This window comes from Diabrotica undecimpunctata, chromosome 8 (assembly GCF_040954645.1).
Source record: "Diabrotica undecimpunctata isolate CICGRU chromosome 8, icDiaUnde3, whole genome shotgun sequence".
NCBI classification, from domain to species: domain Eukaryota; kingdom Metazoa; phylum Arthropoda; class Insecta; order Coleoptera; family Chrysomelidae; genus Diabrotica; species Diabrotica undecimpunctata.
Genome location: NC_092810.1, coordinates 116,929,046 through 116,941,639, shown reverse-complemented (window position 1 = coordinate 116,941,639; position 12,594 = coordinate 116,929,046). Strand labels below are relative to the sequence as shown.

The 12,594-nt window shown below is 30.1% G+C and overlaps 2 protein-coding genes across 2 annotated transcripts in view; both read left to right on the top strand.

Moving 5' to 3' along the window:
• The window catches only part of LOC140449077 (uncharacterized), a 134,068-nt gene that overhangs the window by 26,840 nt on the left and 94,634 nt on the right, over positions 1-12,594 (top strand). The gene's annotated exons all lie outside the window — the stretch shown is intronic.
• LOC140447892 (cytochrome P450 6j1-like) overlaps positions 3,371-12,594 on the top strand; it is a 37,854-nt gene continuing 28,630 nt past the window's right edge. The window contains exons 1-2 of the mRNA XM_072540811.1: positions 3,371-3,485; positions 7,972-8,837. Of these exons, the coding sequence (XP_072396912.1) occupies positions 7,976-8,837 (862 nt within the window). The 5' untranslated portion in view covers positions 3,371-3,485; positions 7,972-7,975. The remainder of the gene's footprint in view (positions 3,486-7,971; positions 8,838-12,594) is intronic.

Below are 12,594 nucleotides of genomic sequence, written 5' to 3'. Positions count from 1 at the left end.
CTTTTTAACATAGCTATAGACTATGTTCTCTCCAAACTAGACTCCGACACAAGAGGGATACAATGGACGTTAACCACAGGCCTAAGCGATCTAGAATACGCGGACGATATCTGCCTATTAGGTCAAAGGTTCCCAGAAGAATATTTTTCACTATTTTTACTATTCCACATGTCGCCGGTGGAATCACCTCCCGTTTACGTTCACGGTACAGTCACGGGTGTGTGTGAATCGCCCTTTACTCGGAAAATAGCAACCACAAGAAAATATTTGCAAAAAGGAAATTGTAGAAAACCGCAATTGCAACAATAACGATTTTGTCGAAAAGTTAAAAATGGCTGAGATATTGAATAAAAACAATTTCTATAAAACCAATTCCTGCAAGGTCTTACGCTCGAGCCTTTACCGTATGCGTGATACCTCAAATATTGATTTCAGCAAAAAAAAAAGATCAAAATTGTATAAAATATAATTTTTGTATTAATTAATATATTTTTAGAATAAACGAGATAATTCAATAATTATGGATTTCTCCCTCTTCCACTATTTCCCCCATAACTCTGAAAATATCGACTAAGAACTAAAAATGGTTCTCTTTTTTTATTTTCAAATTCCATATGGCGGCTAACGCAACGGTTGGATTCAGTCGCGATTTTAAATTTAAACTACTATTACCCCCTTTAAAGGTTAAAATAATAAAATCTGGGGCAGCTCGTCAAGAAACGTTATGCCATTTTTTCGTCTAACCCGACTTGGCAGTGGAGTGCTGTAATGCATTTCGCTGTGCATGTCAGTGATGTTCTTTATTTTGTCTACACATCGCAATAGAAATCTTGCTTGAATGACATTTAAATATTTATTATAAATTCAAATATTTATTTTGAACACTTTTTACTTGTAAGATACAGACGAAGGTTAAGTACAGCTAATTATAGAACATAATGAATTCATATTGTTTTAAAACTTGTTTATTCAGTCAAAAAACTTTGATTACAAATTTATATTATAAAGAGTTAACTATTTTCAACAAAAATCAAATAGACCGACTTGTACAGTCTCGGACTAAGGGGTATGAGTAAAGCACGGATTATAGGCAAAATGCCTTTTTTGCTTATTTTGCCCATTATATTTGTTTTTTGCACTTTTTGCCTTTTTTCGTAAATTCCGCCTATTTGTGCCTTTTTTAAAATTTCATGGTACTACCCATGATATTATTCTATTACTAAACCATTCTATAATAAAATTTTGGGTCAATAATAAAATATCAATGGTTTGTTTATATAACAGATTTCTAGGAAAATGTACCTGATCGAGACTTGAGGGTTAACTATTTGGAAGTCCCAAAACGTTGTAGTCATTTGTGTGAAAAGATAACATCTAAATTAAGGCTATGGATCGCACCTTATTCGGAACTTTCTCTAGAAGGAGATGGAGCATTTTGTAAACCATGTGGCAAATCGGTAAGTTTTATTTTTTCTCTTTTTTTCTCGTCCCACAACATAACTAAATTCTAAAGCGGTTTTAGAATTCTAATTATTTTTTTTAAATTCTCAAATTTCAAGTAGAAAAAGTACTTTATTGACCAGCATTGTGGAACCCCACTTCATAAACGTAATTTGGAAAAATGAAATTCCTCTAAGTTAGCCCAAATATCTCTGCGGGATAGTTTAAGCAGTTCAAAAAAAAGGAGGAAGACGCATTTAAATTTGATTTATGCCAGATGATGATTGTATCCAACATTCCTCTATATAAAGTTAATAACCCTAGTTTTAAATGCTTTTTCAGAAAATATCTTAATAAATTCTTACCGGACGAGCGTACATTGAGAAAACATACTGTGGAAAAATGTTATGTGGAATGTATTTCAAAAATTAAGCGGGAGTTAGAGGGCAATTTTTTGTATATTGGATTGTAATTTTTTGTATATCACACACGTTGGAAATTTGTATGGGAGTGAATCTGTGAAATCATTACATATGTAAGATAATGAGTAAAAGAGAGACAGAAGATATATTATCTCTCTCTTCCTCTCTCGAATATAAAAATGTTCCTTTTGTATATATATTTAATATTATATATATATATATATATATATATATATATATATATATATATATATATAATATTATATATATAATAAAATATTTATTAATATTATTATTTATGTGATATGTTTTGTATTATATATTAAATGTTTATAATTATATTAGTCTTTTGTATTTCAAAATAATAATCTCAATAAATCACTGTATGACCCAGAACTGTCAATTTTGAAATAAGTTTGTGTCATGTCCTCGGTAGTATAGTAGTCAGTATCCCCGGGGAGGACTTTTTAATTAATATTATTACATAGTAAATTAAACATATGCGTAAGTAGAAAAGTTATGTATATTATTGTCATTTTTAAATACTTATGAATATTGCATTTTAATTTGTATTGTATTATTATATTAAATTATGTTGCACTGTATTGTAGTGTATTTTTTTATGTATATTATTGTCATTTTTAAATACTTATGAATATTGCATTTTGATTTGTATTATATTATTATATTGAATTATGTTGCAGTGTATTGTATTTTTATATTAATAACAAAATAAACAATGAATTTTACTGCAGAGTATGTGTAAAAAAATTTTTGCATTCAACTCCTTTCATACATATATGAAAATAAAAATATACATTTTCATCAAAATATTGATTCAATCCTTTATTTACTATACTCTTATTACAGGTCAAATGTTGTTTATTAATTGTTAGTAAGTTGTTATTAATTCTGTTTCTCTTTCTGCTATGTCTTATCTATAGCATTACATATGTAATTATTGTGCAGATTGACTCCCAAATAAATTTGTAACGGCGAATGCGTGTATAGAAGTGTAACTTCTACCGGCAGTCCCACTGGACTGCCACACCGGTTTTTTTATCCTAATTTAATTCATTGCACTTGTGTAGCCCACGGGGTAAATAGAATTGCTGAAGAAATAAGAAATCTGTTTCCGTTGGTAAATAATTTTATAAATGTTATGAAAAAAGTTTTTGTAAAGGCTCCGTTGAGGGTGCAAATATATAAAGAAAGACTTCCCGGTGTCACTTTGCCACCTAAACCAGTAACTACAAGGTGGGGAACCTGGTTCGAAGCCCTTCCATATTATGAAGGTTACAACAAAGAATTTAAAGATATATTGAAACCAACTACAATACTTAAAATCTTAAACGAATTGCCTTTTTTACTCCGTTTTGTTGAATTTAAACGAATATGTTGCATCAAATTTGAAGAAGACCACATTTCCAATCCGCACCTGAAATTTTTTTATTTAAGTCTGATGCATCTTGTAAAGAAAAACATACCATTTGTTTACCATAATTTGGTACTAGATTCCTTCCAATGTGTTATTAAGTAGGTAGAAAACTTGTCTATAGACGTCTTTGATTCTTTAACAGATTTAATGTTAGTTAAAGTTAATTGCTGGGATTAATAATATATGTAAGTGTATGTAATTGTTTAATATTTTTAATATTTTTTTTCAATTATATCCCCACCAGAGTAAACCAGAATAAAACGAAATCTATTAAGTAGTATTCCAATTGGATATATTATTCAAAAAGGTGAAAGTTACAAAATTCATATATCCCAGTCTGGTTAAAAAAAAGGTCGAAAAATTTTTCGCAGATATCTGAAGATTTTAAGACATACGTGGAGGTTACTAGATGACGAATAGATGAAAAAGTACTCGTATTTTTACCTTGCGTTTTTTTTAAACAATAATTTATGGTCACAATTTGATTTTTTGTCTATAAGTTTTTTCCCATATATTTTACATAAACAATATTTATATCATTTTTTAAATCAAGAATAACTTTATTTTCCCGTTTTTTAAATTAAAATTGATAAATAATTTACGGAGATATTTGAAAAAAGCACTTTTTTTTTGCACTAATTTATAAATTTTATTAATTTTTTTTTAATAACAAAATAAAATGTTACTAATACATTTGAACATCGAGGAATTACCTTTTTTTTAAATTTGTGCGAAATTTCCCCCCGATCGGTCAAATAGTTTTAAAGTTATTTAATTTATTTATCCCTGTGGCTAAATATTTAAACTGTTGAACTTGCTCAACTTGCTCTATTAATGATGCTAGACACATTCAGCAAATTTCATAGGATTTTTTAAGACTTACTCTATCTCAGAAGTTAAATGCGTATTGAGTTTTAATCGAAATTATTTACAAAATAAACGTTTGAAAAAGGGGTGAAAATTATGTCATCATTATTAATACTGCGACAGACTATTCCAGCCAAATTAAAAAAGTAAGTTTTTACGGTGAATTTCAAATGGACTAAATTTTTCTGGGATTTCCCATATTTTCCGGCCAGTGAAAACTATATAGTTATTCATATTTTGACGAGCTATCCCAGATTAAAAAAAAGAGGCTTCTAGCTGCAGTGACAGCCGAGATAATGTAAATTTTTCCTACGTGTTTCAATTTGAAGTTCCGATCTCGAAAAAAAAAAACCGAGCTGAAACAGTTATTTCCTCCACTTTCCTACGTCGATCTTTCAAAAGTACCTTCGTTTTGAAGGGCAGTAAGTTTAAAAAAATTGGATGAATTTTATAGCTATAAGTTTTAATATAAAGTTTAGATTTTCATTCAAAATTTGTGCAAATTTTACTTCTTAATGTTTATAAACAAAGGAGATGATTTTTAAAAAAATAGTGTCTAACTTCATTCCTATTGGTCATAGAAGGTTTTTTTAATGTGAGTTTTTTTACCAGCTATCCAATGATTGTACGTACAAGTCTGTAGCTTGAAAAATATAGAAATTATTACAATTGTTTATAAGTAAAAAACATACCCCTTTTTCAAACGTTTATTTTGTAAATAATTTCGATGAAAACGCAATATGCACTTAACTTTTGAGATAGTTTATAGCTCATACCACGAACTACGATACACAAATACCGGTATGCTATTGCGCAAGCTAGCTCTATCTCTCTCGCACTGTGTGACGTCACGTGCGAAGCAAAGTTTCTATTAGAACACTAACGCTTGCCCTGTTAGTCGGTTAATATCAAATATATAGGCAATCAAATATATATAAGCATGCATATTTGGCATTTTATATTATAAGATGTGTAGTTTACAATGTTTTTATTTTTTTTGGGTATAGATTTTCTGATTATTGAAAAATAAAAAAACCTTTTTCGAAGTTTCGCTACAAAACGTGTGTATATTCATATTAATGTAGGAATATAATAATGCCTTTTCAATTAATAAGCATAAAAATTAATTCTATTTTATACATATTTCGATGGTCGGATTCATTACTGGAATATTTCCAAAATCGTGTATTTTGAACAAAGTATGTAGAATGGTTAAATATTAAAAACACTTTCTGAATCACTTAATTAACGTTTAAAATTAGAGAAAATTGGTTTAAATGAATTTTATACCTGTACATTTAAAATTAGAAAAAATTGTTTTAAATGAATGTGTTACTTGAACATTTAAAATTAGAGAAAATTGTTTTAAATTATGGTGTTACAAACTATCTTCGAATTTGCATTTCGTACCTGCGTTTTCCAACATTAGCTTAATTTACAATATTTCAGTAATGAATCCGGCCGACAATTCATAATAAAGATTTATTGAATATTTTATACTACATTATTAAAATTTATTTCTTATAGTTAACAAACATGACATATTTTTGTCGAGTTTTCTTTAATAGTTACTGAAATTAATCTGTCTGTTCATTTCACTTAATCTTATATATGTGCGTGTCCTACTGACACACAGGAGTACCTCAAATGGTATCGCGGTATTCTTAAGCTGAGCTAAAGTTTTCTGTGCCAGCTGTTGAAAGATTTTAGGTTTTTTTGATAAAGAGCTTTCAGGGATTGTACAAAACAAGATTCCATTTTTAGCTTTCCACAATTTTTCAGACTGAGATTCTTTCGAACCTTCAGTTTGTTCTACCAAATTAGACAGCATTTTTTGTGTCAAGCAAATATCTTCTGACGCCGAAATATCTCCTGGAAATAATTGAGGACTTTCTATTGAGCTGTTACTTACGCAGGATTCACTAGTTTCAATAGTATTGCGATATTCTGTAAAGATTGCCGCCTAATGTTTTCCTAAAATATACCACCTTAATCTATATTTTTTAAAATCTATTGGCGAAGGATGATAATTTACACCAGTAATTTCTCGAATAAAAGTTTTCTAACACGTCTTGATTTAACCTCGTTAAGTTAAAATATATTTGACCCACGATTAGTTTACCGTGAGATATATTTGCTATAAAATATTATTTTATTTAATTTAAATAATATACGACGACAATCATGATAGAACTATTTATTGCTTACTATACATGTTTACAGAACTGAGTTTCGTTAAATACTACTAAAAATATATTACAAACGCCTAACAGAAACCCCTGGTAGAGGGAAGGACGTTACTAAGAACTATATAATTTTACCTTAGGGTAAAAACGTAAATTACAAAAATATTCATATTGTCCTTATAGAACCATATACAGACGCAGCGGATGCGACAACAATAGCCGACGGATTTGCCGGGTACATACTTATGATTATAGGGAGGGATTATAATAGACAAGTTTTCTCCAGAAATATGTAAAACTAATAAATATTTTAATCTTTTAATAGATTTCTGGAAATTAAAATTTACTCAAAAACTTTAAATATTACAACTATGAATCTAAATAAAATAAAATCGAAAAATAATATGAACTAAATTATAATGAGACGGAACAATTGTCAATGTTGTATTTTGCTTGCATGTACGAAAGTAACTCTTTCAGAGATCTATTAGTAAGCAATATTCCTTTTTAAAATGGAATAAGTCCTTTGTGTTTACCAACCCGCATTGAATTGACCATTTCATCCAGTAGACGTGACTGCTTATCTAAATCTCTACCGTATGCATTTCGTGTTGGAGAATTGGCAACGAACTTACATCGAGAATTTAATAGATCAAACCAATCATTAAATAGCCGAACAATGACAGCAGCTTCTTTTCAGTAACTTTTTTTTGGCATAGATCCATTTTCTCCAGCATAACTAATAGCTTTTGCCACATAATTTGACAATAATTGCACTGCAGAGTCTTTTGCACTCATAGAGCCTTTTAAACAGAGATGATGTAATGCCAATTTATGCGCAATTGTCAATTCTGAAGTTGATATATTTAGTAGCCCTTCAAAGTAATCCTTGTTGATTATTTTAATGTTAATAATAAAACCATGATCAATAACATGGTTTCGGGCAAGTTTAATCAAATGTGAAGGATCTGCAAAAACAAAACTATTTAAAGACTTATCACAGGGGTGCTTAATTTGTAAAAACAATTAATCTACTGCACGATGAACAACTACATCTACCGGGACAGGGAATCCTACATCTCGAACACCGTAGTACCCTGTATTGTTGCTTCGCAGGTGACGTCATGCGCGTTGCAGTACACATTTCTATCCCTTGAGTAGCATACCGGTATTTGTGTATCGTGAGCTCATACGAGTTTTTTCACGTCGAAATCTGAAAGGAGGTTATAAATTGTTGCCAGTTGTAATATAATATTAAGTTTATTGATATCTTTATTACGTCAAGTTTGAGTTGAGTAAGTTTTTGACAGGGCAAAGAATAAAATTCTTGAAAAAATACTCATACGAGGTTTTGCAGAATTACCGATGAGGACATACATACTAATAAAAATGGTTTAAAATAAAATATTTAGCTAGTTATTTTCTGATTGCTTTATTAATAATGTGTCAACTGCTTGCATATCTACGTGATAGTTGCAAATATGATATTCGAGCTATTGGGCAAGGTACATTTGAATACAATCCGTATTCCTTTTGTGGGGAAATGTGGGGAACGCCACATTTAACAATTATTTCCTTATACGAGTGAAAATATGAATATAAATATCTTTTGTTACAGATAGATGTCTTTTCTAAATTCGTCATGGTTCCTATATTTTGTAATATTTTGTATTGGAATAATATTCCTTGGATACAAATATTTTACTAGACAATTTGACTATTGGAAAAAACGAGGCGTGTATACATCAAAACCAATTCCGTTTTTAGGTAATCTTTACGACGTTGTAACGTTGAAATTAACCTTATTTGAATTGATGAAAAAGCTTTGCGATGAGACTGAAGAACCGTATTTTGGAATGTTTCTTCTTGATAAACCGATTTTGGTAGTTAAATCACCAAAATTAATTAAAGATATATTGATAAAAGATTTTAACACGTTTTGTGACAGAAGTGTTGCACATATTACTCATCATAATAACTTATCCAAATTTATCTTTTTTCAAAAAAAACAAGCATGGAAGTATACGAGGGGAAAGATGTCTTCAATATTTAGTTCTACAATGATAAAAACGTATTTTGCAGATATAGAACTAATAAATAAGAAGTTTATTAAATATTTAGAGAATATTTCTGGTCCTGTGGATGCTAAATTCGTAGCGGGCCATTTTGCCACTGAAATGATAGCTCGTTGTTTTTTCGCAACTGATGCACGTTGTTTTGAAAGGGACCTTTCGAAATTCAGATACAATGTTCATCGTATGTTTCAATTTAGTCTCAGAAACGGATTCATTCAGAGTTTCTATTTTCTTAAACCCAGTTTGGTAAAGTTCTTCAAACTGAACTTTCTTGAAAATTCAGTTATGAAGTATTTTGAAAAAATTTTTTTGGAGGCCATGGAATATAGAAAACAATATAATGGAAAACCTGTCAACATGGTTGATGTAGTAAATGACTTACAAAAGAAACACAGTGGAGATTTTCCTGGTAAGTATTAAGAAATGATTATTAGGATAAAATTTTAGATTTCAGAAAAAGGTACACAAAACTTACACAAAAAGGTATATATATACATATATATATATATATATATATATATATATATATATATATATATATATATATATATATATATATATATATATATATATTAGATTTCAGAAAAAGGTACACAAAACTTACACAAAAAGGTATATATATACATATATATATATATATATATATATATATATATATATATATATATATATATATATATATATATATATATATATATATATATATATATTAAGGATCACTCAGACAAGTGGTGGGTTTTTTCGGTCAAAAGGTGGAGAAAAAAGACAAAGTTGATGGCTACTTCATCTATTTATTGAAGACGTTTCGCTTTCTTAATCAGAAAGCATCATCAGTTCATCTAAAAAGAACAATATGAAAAAAACCACACAAGCATGGAAAAGTTGTTACATGTGTTACCTTAAAAAGATATGTAGCAGTCAGTGATATTAAAGTTGTAAAGACACTTAAGTAAATTGACATTATACGATTACGATGTATAAAAAATAAATTGAACTAAATAAGTTAACAATTTGTTCAAACTAAGCACAGCAAAAAGAACATGTGGTTTTGTTTTTTATATAAAAAATGTATAAGTAAAAAACATTGAAAAAGAGAATGAAGAACTAAGAAAATCATAGATGCACTTCCAACAATACAGCAATAGTTATGATTTGATTTTAACTTTAGGTAGCATTATTATAGTAATTAATATTGAAATTCAATAATTTAATGTATAATTAAATTACCACTCCTGGCTTCTTGAATGCTGCCGGTAAAATGGTGTTTTATTAAGACAACCACGCCACCAACGCAAAAGACAGTAGAACCTTGAGGTCATTAATTATGACAGAACAGCAAGGTGAAATAGCAACCCTAATAATAGAGCGGTTTATTTAAATGATAAGATAAGTTTGGGTGACAACCTGCTTGTAAGGAACCAATAAATGAAAGAAAAGGTGGTTAATAACACCAAATTTCCCCCATTGATCGGCTAAGAAAAAACAAACAAACAAGTGAAGTCAAACCAAAAACTCATATAAAAATCGTCAACGTTGTGGCTGGTTAATCAGCCACAGGTGAAGATCAATTATAATTTCCAACAGTCCAAGGTTCATACACTTGGAGCTGCAAATGAAAAAAGGATTATATGAATCCCTTCAATTATATAACTGTATTGAACTATTTGATTAAAAAAAAAATATAAGGTTGAATGCTCGAATAAATGAACTTTGATCAAATAAAAGGCATATATCGAGCACAGTTTAATTTAATCTTGCCCAAGTACTTTCGATCACTAGATCATCTTCAGGGGCATTTCGTCAATTGCGGCCTATCCGACAAGAACAAAATGTCATAAACATATAATTGTACATCACACTACACCACAAAAGGACAAACAAACACTTTAAAATTATTGAAGAATAGCTACATTGCGTGCAGAAGCCGGAGACAGTCTGTTCTGGAATTAGGGTAGGAATTCTCAATCAGAATACTTCTTAGTAATTGAAGTGATTCCCTTCGATTAATCGGATGTGTCAATATATTTAGCCGACAGCTTAAAGCTTTGATTAAGTTTAGTTTATATTTGAAAGGATGACAAGAATGGTAGTTGAGAAACCTATTTGAGGCCATCGGTTTCCTATACCAACTTGTGGTTAAGGTGTTATCTCCCATTCTAATGACACGCATGTCTAAGAAGGGAATACTATTGGTGTCGGGGTCCTCAAGTTCAGCAGTGAACTGTAAGTAAGGATCAAACTCATTAAAGATAGACAAGGTGGCCTGAATCTTGTCTGGGGGTAAGGCTAATAATAAATCATCCACATACCTCTTAATAAAAGGGATTTGAAAATCAAACAGACCCAAACGGTCAGATACCAAATCATCCAGTACAAAGTTAACTAGGATAGGTGAGATTGAGGAACCCATAGGTGTGCCAAATATTTGAAGATAATATTTGTCATCAAAGACCAAGAAATTAGTGTCAAATACTAGTTGCAACAGTTCTGCAAATATATCCCATGAAACAGGACAGTTAGGTTGAATGGAGTTCCAATGATTTCTTAAGGAGGTGATAACACTAGATAGAGGTAAGTTAGTGAAAAGAGACACTACATCAAAACTCACTAAAATGTATCATTGTGGAAGTTTGAAGTTGTTGATAAATTCACTAAAGTGAAAAGAATCAACAATATTAAAGTTATTATTGTAATTATATGATTTAGATAAGATGTCAGTTAGAAATTTAGAAATATTAATATTTGGTGAATTAATGGATGACACAATAGGTCTCATGCTCAGCGTTGGCTTATGTATTTTTGGTAGACAAGAAAATCTAGGAGCATATCCATCATAATTATGTAAATATTTAGCAAGTGGTTGATCTATGATCTTTAAGTTTTTTAAGTGAGTTATAAATTTATTAATTTTATTAGTGAATTTAGAATAAGGGTTGGTAGAAAGTGGTTGATAGTATCTATCATCATCTAACAACGATTTGCTCAGACTGGAATACTGATTTCTATCCATAAGGACAGTTGCATTACCTTTATCGCTCGTGAGAACGAGAAGATTGGGGTGGGTTTTTAAAAACGATACCGTTTCCCTGTAAATCTTATCTAACTCCGATATGGGTTGTCTAGGGCGTTTGGTAAAATTCAACAGAATGTTGTTGGAAGAAGACCTAAGAGATAGAAGGTCAGAGTTGTCAGCATGTGACAAAATATTCTCCACATCTGCTAAGATTCTACTCACACAGTAGTCTCTGAAAGTTGGTTGAAGGCCAAATTTAGGACCCAAAGATAACAACTTGAGTATGTCCTGCGGAACCCCAATATTGGATAAGTATTATATATATATATATATACATATATATATATATATATATATATATATATATATATCTATATATATATATTTATATATATATTTACATATATATAATTAGTATTTCTTGGGTTTAGGTTCAATCCTCCTATATCTTTTCTCCTTCGTAAGGATGTAGTGGCGTCATGTAATTTGTTTGACTATTTCTATCCAATTATCTCTCTCCTGTGCGTGTTGTTTTGCTTCGGAGAATGAGTAAACAGTCATGTCCTTTGTTTGGTCCGACCATCGTAATGGACATCTTCCTCTGGATCTTTTACCCGCTACGTTACCTTCAACTATCATTCGCTCCATGGATTCTCTTCTTCTAGTTATATGTCCAAGATATCTCAGTATATTTTGGTTGATAGTTGATGGTTGAGGTGATGAGTCTAGTTCTTATGTTAAGTTCTGCTAGAATTAAGTTATTTGTGCGAAGGGCGGTCCATGGTATGCGCAACATTCTACGGTAGACCCACATTTCAAATGCCATTACACGCTTTCAATTTTAGGTTCAATAAGTAATTTTAAATTAGGAACTAGATTTTATTGTGCCATTGAAATCAACGTTTCAGCAGGAAACCCTTGTCTTTGTCAAGATTCTATAATGTACAAGATTAGGAACAAAAAGTTATTGTAAAATATATAAAAAACTTACCAAAACGTAAAACGGGACACTGACATTAATAAATTAACAGAGATAAAAATTGATATGGGATATCTCATGGTTTACTTTCATTAATAGGTATATAATTATTTTTATACGGGCGTATTGTTAATGTTTTCAAAAAAGGTAAAGTGGAGATATGTTATGACTTTA